The sequence below is a fragment of the Elgaria multicarinata genome, chromosome 7, assembly GCF_023053635.1.
Source record: "Elgaria multicarinata webbii isolate HBS135686 ecotype San Diego chromosome 7, rElgMul1.1.pri, whole genome shotgun sequence".
In the NCBI taxonomy this organism is placed as follows: domain Eukaryota; kingdom Metazoa; phylum Chordata; class Lepidosauria; order Squamata; family Anguidae; genus Elgaria; species Elgaria multicarinata.
This window is the reverse complement of record NC_086177.1, coordinates 79,504,066-79,514,243: the sequence shown is the minus strand read 5'-3', so window position 1 is coordinate 79,514,243 and position 10,178 is coordinate 79,504,066. Positions and strand designations below refer to the sequence as shown.

At 36.5% G+C, this 10,178-nt stretch overlaps 1 protein-coding gene across 1 annotated transcript; it reads left to right on the top strand.

The window, feature by feature from the left end:
* On the top strand, positions 1-9,039 carry ZFAND1 (zinc finger AN1-type containing 1). The gene is made up of 8 exons (XM_063129876.1): positions 1-97; positions 3,486-3,528; positions 3,906-3,945; positions 5,343-5,470; positions 5,566-5,657; positions 7,405-7,526; positions 8,254-8,409; positions 8,494-9,039. The coding sequence occupies exons 1-8, from the start codon at positions 43-45 to the stop codon at positions 8,662-8,664; spliced, it is 807 nt and encodes a 268-aa protein (XP_062985946.1). The 5' UTR covers positions 1-42; the 3' UTR covers positions 8,665-9,039.
* Positions 9,040-10,178: the final 1,139 nt, after the last annotated feature.

The window sequence follows — 10,178 nt, the reverse complement described above, 5'->3', positions numbered from 1 at the left end:
GAAGGCACATGGCGGCGGCGTGCGCATGCGCTGTACAAGAACATGGCGGAATTGGAGATAGGGCAACACTGCGATGTGGAGAATTGTGGCCAGCTTGGTAAGAGCCCTGAGATCGGAGGCACAGGGACCGGAGGACGTGAGGGTGCGGGTGGGTCGGTCAAATGTATTGCAGAAAAGTGAACGGTAGGGACTAACTGGAAAGAGGGGCGCTTTTCTGTTAGGTGGCTCCGTCTGGTCAGTCTCGTGGTGGTAAGACTTCTGGTTCTCAGTTGAACGCATAGGGGGCAGTACTATAGGGGGAAAAGGATTTAATGCTAGAGCGGCTCTCACATTTTGCTTCGTGCTTCAGAACCTCAACATTCAGATGGAAGCCGGAAGTGTAGAGCAATGGGTTCATCTCTAACCTTTTCTGCCTCTACCAGTGCCTTCCGTTCGCGGGTGTTCCAGAGGGGAGGAGGTGTTCGACAATAAGCAAACATGGGGGGCGTGGCTCTTTCTAGGAGAGAGCGTGGAGTGCGCCTCCATCCCGTTGCTAGGTAACCAGCGTAGTTTAGGAAAGGCTGTAATCAGACGGTGAAAGGGCAGGTGGCGAGTAATTAAAGGCGCAATCCTATGTGTGTTGAGGGAGAGAGAAACATCCTACAATTCCCAGCATGCCGCAACCAGCAGGGCTAGCAGACCTGTCTAAACATGCATAGGTTTGGGCCCTCATTTACTTAAAAAGAAAACGAGATCTTGCCAGTCTGGAAAGATGTATCTGTGGGTGGTAATCTAGGTTTATATATTTAAAATATTTTTTTATCCTGCATTTCTACAAAGTGTGCTCTGCTGCGTGCAGAAGCAGGAGTTATGCCAATTAGAGCGGAAGCTCTTAGATTAGCCCTGCTCTTTTGGTTAAAATCCATCTTCCAACAATTGTCAGAGATTCTTCTGACGACATTGGCAGAGGAGGGCTCAGACTCATGGATGCATAGAATGCAAGGGGTGGTAATGAATCTGGGATTTTCAGTACCCTTTCTCTTATCCCAGGGCCATGATAAAGCTAAAACCCTGCTATTGCAAAGATTAAAGGATATAGAGATGCAGTCTCAGTCAGAAGAGCTTAAGTCCTGTAAAACTAACCCTTTCTATAATTCTTTCATGCCATTTTATTTATCTGTACCAAGTTATCTGGTGGATATACCCAACATTAAATTGAGGATACACAGGCAAGACTAAATGTTCTCCATTTAGCAGTTCAGCTAGGACGATATAAGAGATTACCAATTAAAGATCGAGTATGTGGATGTAACTCAGTCTTTATCAAAGACTTAATTCATGTTTTGCTTGAATGTCCTATGTATAAAATATATACATTTCTCCTTTGCTAAAATCGCTGAAGGGCTCCTCATCACATGCTAAAATTTGTCATTTGTTATCAGATGCAAAAAAAATTGTTTCTTAGAGTGTTGACATTTTTAGCTAAGTCTATGCAGATACATTCTACACAATGCATGAAGGGTTTGGGTAGTGACCTCTTTGATGCTCAATTATTTTTATTGTAAACTGTTCTCTTTTATAACTTGTGTATAATGGCTAACTGCTTGTAACACAATAAATTGACTGACAAAGTGTGCTCAAAAGATAGCTTATGTTCAATATTGTACACTTTAATCAAGGCAAAACAATGTTTTCTTTTGCTTGGCGTTTTTACATTTATAATTGTATTTGGGTTTGGTAGTTTTAAAAATATTTACTTTCATCTTTTAAATTCACTTGTATATTATTATTGTTAGCAATCACAGGCATCTATGGAAAGGGGCAGGTAGTTCAGGTATAAACTCAAATAATAAAACAATGACACTAAAACAACTAAAAAATTAACAAAAGCTAAAAGCAACCAGCAGCAGCAGAAATTGTGTCATTAAGCAGAAGCTCAGCAGAACACAACTGTCTTAGTTTTCTATGTTATGTTCAAGCAGCAATGAGCAGCACCGGACTTCTAAAAGGAGAGAGATGGAACTAGGAATTCTTGTTCAAATCCTCACTCAGTCATGAAATTCACTGGTGATCTTGGACCAGTCACTCTCAGCCTAACTACCTCACAGGGTTTTTGTGAAGATAACATGGTAGTAGATGGGAGGATAAGAACTGTGTTGACAATTCTGAGCTCTTTCCAGGATGGGTAAAATATAACAATTAAATAAAGACTCTTCCCCTTGAGTCCTGATACTGAGAATACTTGGCATTTGAGGCCTGGATCATGATATCTGTACTTTGGTTGCTCCTCTCGATGGCCTTTTAGGCCCCTTCCAACTCTACTATTCTATGATTCTGTCATTCTTCTATGTCATCTCTTCTACTGAAATCATTTGTATACCTTTTGCCTTGTTCACATTCTGACAGAGTAACCTCCAGCTAAAAGTGTGAATTATTACAAACTGTATAATAAAGTGAAAGTGACACAGTTGACATTTATAGGCTTACACGTCCCTTTTATATGAAATGGTAACATTTTCCCTACATCTGTTTGCATGATGCTTTTCTGAGGCCCAGTATCTTCTAGGCAACTCAGAGAATGTCTATGTGCATTATGTCTTTGCAAACACTGTGAGGAAGGAAGGAGGACATTTGTGTTCATAGATTCCTATAACTGCATATCAAAGACTTTCAAAAATCCTAGTTATATATATGTCAGTACAGACAATAAAGATATGACTCATTTTGTATTTTTTGCTTTTCCAACCAATGAAATTTTAATAGTTAAGAAAGAAACACAAAGGGCTGTAATTGTCTTGTGTTACTTGAGGATTTAATAAAAGGACTAGGTAATTACCGAACGCTGAGGTTTCTTGTAACTGTAAACTCAAATAAACATTTTTCCTTAGGGGCAGCATCCAATACGACACTACAATTAATGCAAATACCATAACATAAATAACGTAAACTATGTCTAGTGCAACGCCAATAGAGTTTGCTGGCACAGTGGGTTACCCTGGAAAATCCATCACTCCAGGAAGCACTATTGGCATTTTGCTAGTGGCATTTTGCTATTTTTACACAAGTAAAAAGTTATTTACGTTAACTGCAGTGTCTCATTGGATAGTTCCTATTAAACTATACAAGTTAGAAACACTAGTTGATTGGTGTATATCAGTCTTTGTAGATTAATGGCACAATCCTATTAAAGGTGCGATCTTTGTAGATTAAAGTCGCAAACAATTGTAGGATTTTTTTCTGTTTAAACATGCATAGGATTGTGACCTAAGAATACAGGGTTTCCTTGAAAATCTGAAATATGAAGGCCATAATGCATCAGAATTCACTGTGCATAATAAGTTTTTGTATTATTGCCTGAGGCTCCCACATACTGGATGTAATTTATTGGCATGGGAGATTTATTAGCATATTCTGCCTTATTTTTGTCAGTCTTATAATCATATTTAACAAAATATACATGGATATGTACACCAAAAGTACTGTTGTTATTACCTCTTTCATTTCAGATTTTCTACCTTTTGTCTGTGATGGTTGTTCAGGAGTCTTCTGGTAAGAAAGTGTATAATTATATAGTTTCATCAGCATTCTTATTGCTTAGTTCTAAAATACATTTTTTTTAAAAAAAACAGCCCTAACCCTGAGCAATTTACAATCTAAATTTAGGGAGTTGGGGCAGGGGAGTGGAGTGGAGTGGAGAAAAGGCAGCAGTGGAGAAAAGAGAGAAAAGGGAGAAACTAAGGGAAATGCAATCAATATGAGCAAATTTTATTCAAATATTATGTTTCGTGCAATTATTATGTTGTATTGGCTCAATTTAAGACGGGCTACACCAGATTCATTTAGCGCTTTCCCACTATAATCTTATGTTTTTATGTTGTTTCACATACTAACGATATGTGCTATCTTTATTTTTATGTAATGGTAAGTCTTCAGCACAGAAGTCGGGCTGCTCATGGCTGTTCTGAAGTAAGTTCATAATTCATAATTCATAAATCACTTGAAACAGCTCTGAATACTTTAGCTAATTATGAAGTTCAGTTCTGTTAGGTCCATTTGAGTAATTTTGCAAGCAGCACTTCACAAGTTTTCTTTAAAGCAATCCAGATTATCATTGTTTTTGCCATATTACACATACAAGTGAGCTCCTTTTTAAAGTCCACAGAATAATCCATCATATGTATGGGGCCCATTTCTGTCATCACAATGGCTGAAAAAATGTACTGTCAAGATAGTACTGTTGTTTTTAAATGGATATTGTTGTTTTTATACTGTTGTTTTTACGTTTTTGATGGTTTTAAATTTTGTATACTTTTAATGTTTACTGTTTTTAACTTTTTGTAAACTGCCCAGAGAGCTTCAGCTATGGGGCAGTATGTAAATGTAATAAATAAATAAATAAATAAATAAAAATAATAGTCATAACAATTTTCAGTTGTCTTGTGGATAGTTCCCATAGAGCTTTCCTTGTGAAGTCCTGAATGCAGCAAAGATTGTGTGGATTTAAACATTGGTCAGTTTTGTGAACTGCCCAGAGAGCTTCTGCTATTAGGCGATATAGAAATGCAATAAATAAATAAATGTACAAACCAGACCTTTTTTAAAAAAGTAATGACTGAGCCTGGCATTCACACACTCCCATGTCTTATGCATCTGTTTAAATAGTTTACATAAATGGTTTGCAACAAATCATGGTTTGCCATTCAGTCTGAGCCAGCTAATTATGGTTTGTCTTGCACTCCAAACCAGGATTTATCCTGGTTTATACTTCTGGTTTGCAGGGCAAATATAAGCCATTATTTACTCACTTGAATGTATTCAGAAAGTAACTAACAGTTAATTTACAAGAGAGGAAAGAGCATGTAAGCACAGAGTTCATTGTTTTAGCATTAAACAATGGTTTGGCATTATGTGTGATCATATCTATCTATTTCTTACTTAATTTCTGCCTCAGATTGGTTAGATAATTTTTTTTGTTTTATCTGTGAATTGTTGAATTTAATCTGTGTTCCTTTTTTGGTAACCCTTTTCCTTTTCAGGAGTTACTGATAAACCAGAGTCCATATACCTTATTGTGGCTTCAATATTCAGCCACTTATTTAGATTATTAACTTATTGATTTACTAATCTCTGTCACCTTGACATTTTGGTAATAGTGCTCTCATATCAAGAACATGCATTCTATAGTTTTTTATATTTTTATTCAGAAAGAGCTACTAAATGAGTGGAATGTGTGATTAAGAAAATGCCAGGTTTAAATTCCATGTAGCATAACATTCCAGTAGAATTTAAGGTGTACATTTGAAGGTAACAGTAGTCTCTGTACAACATATATTTATCTCAATTTTCTTTTGAAATTAACTTAGAAAAATCTAAACCGTGAGGATGTGAAACCAGATCATCACAAATCTTTCTTGTGCACATATAAAGGTTGTGATGGAAGAGAACTTGTACCTGTGTTATGCACTTACTGTGAAAAGCAGTTTTGCTTAAGGTGAGCAAAGGAATGAATGGAACCAACCTCACTTCTATGCCTTTGAATTAGCCTGTACGGTGCCTAGTGAATAGTTCTTCACCTTTTCTTTACAGGCACCGTCATCAGTTGGACCATGAGTGTGAGAAACTGGAAACTCCCAAACCCCGTATGGCTGCAACACAGCAGCTTATTAAAGATATTGTAGGTAAGTGCAATAGTATTTTTTAAAATATGTTTTTTTGCAGAAGACTGTTTGGGTGGCCAACATAGTCTCTGACTCGTGCTTGTATTAGACTCCTTGGTCCGTGTTTCAAGACGGGTCTGTAATCCAAAAAATCCTAAAAATTAATATCCAACTGAAACCGGAATACTTTCTTTTGGGATTTATGGATGAACAGATGAAAAAGAATCATGGGACTATATTCTTATATATGACGACAGCAGCAAAATTACTATATGCACAAAGATGAAAGGGCAAAATAGTGCCCACAATAGAGGAATGGCTATTGAGATGTTTGAGCTAGCAGAGATGGCAAAAGTCACAGCAATAATGAGAGAAAAATCAACTTTAAGATTTATAACTGAATGGGAACCTTTTGTAAATTTTATGAAGGGACGAGAAAAAGATGACTAGTATATCTGTGGATTCAACCAATTATGTAGGAAATGTTAAGAGAGAAATTAGAGATTTGGATTTGACAGTGATAGAGTAAGAAGAAAAATAATAATAATAATAATAATAACAACAACAACAACAACAACATTGCATATTTTTGCTGGGGAGGGACATTAGAAGAACATTTTATTTTTGTGTTTTTTGTTTGTTCGTTTTTGTTTTGTTTTTTGCTCTGTAGTGTCTTTTATTTATTGGTGTTTGGAAATAATAAAAAGATTAAACCACACACAAAAAAGACTGTTTGGGACTCTACATTAGAATAGAGTACAAGGATATTAAAAGGAAATATGAAAGCATTAATTATATTTAACTTAACAAGCCCTGACTATGAATTTTTACAGTATTTCCAGCACAATCATATACATTCCTACTTAGAAGTAAGTTCTGTTTAGTTCAATAGGGCTACCTCTCAGTAAGTGGGTATAGGATTGCTGCCCTAAGAGCCTCTCTTATTATTCAGATGGAGGTATTACAGAGGTTAAGGTTGCAATTCAATGCAAACTTACCTGAGAGTATGCCTAACTGAATTCAGTGGGACTTACTTCTGAGTAGACATGTATAGGATTGTGCTGTTAGTTCTATTGTGTCCTGAAAATAATACTGAATCCTTAACTTCCATCTCCCTACAACAGCCTTCAAGCCCATGCTAGATATTTATGTGCAGTTGGCCGCCTCGATCCAAAGGGAGAGGCGGGTAAGAAATAAATAAAATTATTATTATTATTATTATTATTATTATTATTATTATTATTATTATTATTCTGTACACTAGAATGTGTGGAAAACCTGTGCAGGTTGAAATCATTCTTAGATAAAATTGTAGTTTCCTAGTGATTACAGTACTGCAATTTGGGTGCTAGGAAAATGCAAAAAGGTGTGGTTAAATAGTCTGTGACTATATAATAAATATTGATTGAAAAAGCATGGAGACACCTGTATCCCACAGAACAATTGAGTAGCAATTGTTTATTGCTTTGAAATCTTTGTCTGGACAAGCCCATAGAAGCAAGTAGATTCTATTATATCTACATTTATACTTGTAGTTATTGGTGTTGTCTGTTCTCTGTCGCACATGTAGAATACTGGCAAGCATACAGTGGTTTGGAGGTCAGAGAAGAAATTTCTTCCTATATCTACAAGCTGAGGGGGGGAGAATGTACATTCTCTCACTGCACTGATTTCTAAGCACCTTGAAAATGCACACTGGAACATATTTTATTTTTAGCAAAACAAGCAGGACAGGTGATTCCTATTAAAATGAATGTGTATATCTCAGATTCTAAGAAAGAAGCTACAGTGAGTAAAAGATGCAGAGGAGCTAAGAACAGTGAAACAGCAGCAAAGGTGGCTCTAATGAAACTGAAAATGCATGCATGTGGAGATAAATCCTTGCCACAGGTAAGTCATGCACATTTATCTCCAAAGAAGATAACACATTTCAGTTTTTTCTGCCATATTTAGTTATGGTTTGTTTGTTTTTAAGGTGATGTCTGTAGTATCATAGAATAGTAGAGCTACTGATCCTTTAATGTGTAAAGTTGCTACGCTATACATGTTTAGACAGAAAAAAGTTCTACATCTCCCAGCATTCCCCAATACTTTTTGGTGTGTACTGGTGTTCATTAAATGTTATGCTTTCATTGATCACTGAATTAGAACATGCTAACAAATAAGATGAAATTGCTTTTCTTCCCTAATATTAAAATTAAAATATTTTTAGGTGGGGACTATTTTCTTTGGACTCTTTATTGCAGTAATTTCTATTGGACTGAATCCATTGAAATACCAATTCTCCTTTTTGGGGGCACAGCTGGAAACTAAAACTAGAATGAAGGAAAATGGTTTTTGCTGTATGAAGGGGTAAATGCCTATATACAGGGAGGAGGTTCGTGAAATTGAAAAGGAAATAGTAGGGAAATATGTGTGGATACTGCCTAGTTACCAGATATTCTTTATGGTTTATATGTTCCTGATGCTTCTATACAAGTCTTCTATTCAGAGACTTATAGTTGATGTATTTAGTTTATTTAACATTTTTAGGCTACCTTTAAATGTAGAATCTGTAACAAAAATATATGAATAGAAACTAATATTTTAACACTATAAATGGCCTTTTCTGTTGTAGACAGAGAGAATCTATTTCCAAGTGATTTTACCTAAAGGAAGTAAGGAAAAAAACAAACCTATGTTCTTTTGTGGTAACTGGAGCATTGGCAAAGTGATCGATTTTGCAGCTTCCATGGCAAACCTTAAAAATGACAACAACAAAACCACAGCCAGGGTAAATCAACTTTTATGTTACAGTATTGTTATATGGTTTCAAATTGAATGAAATACACAGTATTTCCCCCCCCCTAATTTTCAGAAATTAAGACTTTGCCACACAGCAACTGGAGAAGCCTTGCCTTTGGACCACATCCTAGTATCTTGGATAAGCTGCAAAGAATCCCCGCTATATAATGGTGGAAATGTGATCTTGGAATACCTTGATAATGAAGTTCAGTTTTTAGAAGATGTAAATTCATATCTAGAATAATTATGGAAAACACTGCACGTGTAATCATCAGACTGAACCCAAGAGAAGAGCTATACTCTCATATATATCTGCAAGGTACAAGGGTTTTTGTTTTGGTTTTTTACTGGTATGAATTCAGTTTAGAAATGGCTATATATTTGTATTTAGCTTATTCTAATCCAAAGTAGGCCAAGGATTTACTTATCACTTGATGCCTCTTAACACTTGTGTGCACTTTTTCCACTAAAAGAATTGAGTTTAAGTTGACTGCTGCTGATCTGGAAGTTCTATCTGTCATGCTTAATCTGTGCTTGATCATTCCTACATGCAGGTAGAGATGTGAAGGCCTGGGAAATCTCTCACACCCCCAAATGGGGGGGAAACTCAGAAACATTTTTGGGGGATGGGGTGGGAGGGAGGAACCATTCCCCCCCCCCCATGAAAGTTAGAAAATTTAAGGGGAAATGGGGGGTTATTCCCCTGAATTTCTGTCCCTCCACCTTCCCCCCACCCTCTTAAATCTCTGCATGCAGGTCATCATAAGTTCAGTAGCCAATCTACAGTGAGTAATAAAGGAAAATCTAAGGAACAGAAGGGAAATTGTGATCTCCACCTGCCCTACATTGAACTGCTTTGGGAGAAATAATACCTAAATAAGGCACAGGTTTGTTAAATGTGCACTTTTACATTAATTTGTTTTTGTCAGTGCAGCATCTTTACATGTTGCTGCAGACAGCCATGACAGAGATTTTAGCAAAGGAAAGATAACGAGAAACCAAGATGTAACCGCTCCAACAAGAAAAGGAAATATGTGATGGTGAGTGTCAAACAGTCTAAGCTTTTCTATGTTACATGCTGTATCAGCTGCTCACTGTGCTCCAATGGAGCAGTGGAGGTAGAGCCATGCATACAGCCTCTGTAACACTATGCCATTCACCACATGATGCATTTATGGAGTCTATACTCTCCTTCTAGGCCAAGAGACAGCAGCTATTGAGTCACACACAACTTTTTAAGCACAGTGCCTCAATCTATATCTCACTCCTGGAGATAAGTAGAAGAGGCTCCGTTGAAGATTCTGTCATTTTTGTTTTGTCAAGTCCATTGTAGTATGCCACAGACTTCTCCATGGTGGTGTTGATACCATGGATGTCTTTGCTGAGGGAGAGCTGACTAAGCATAGCAAGCTGTAGGAAATGTTTTGTCTTTTAACAACAAACCTCTGGTGACACTGAATTTTGTTTGAACCTACTAGGTGGTTCATGCTGATGTTCTTGTGCATATATCATATTAGCATGTTCTTTTAAATTGTTTAGTATTTTTCTTGATAATTTTAATTATTCTTTTGAAAGTTCTTTCAGCTGTAGCAGTAGAATCATATTTTAGTACAAGTTGTGTTATGGCTGTTTGAGAGCCTGGGATAATCAAATCCTTTGTTCTCCATAGTTATAAGCCATTTTGTTCCATAGGCTTTATATTTTAAGAAATTCCAGGTAAATTGTGACTATTTGTAGAAGAGGATCTTGGAACGTGGC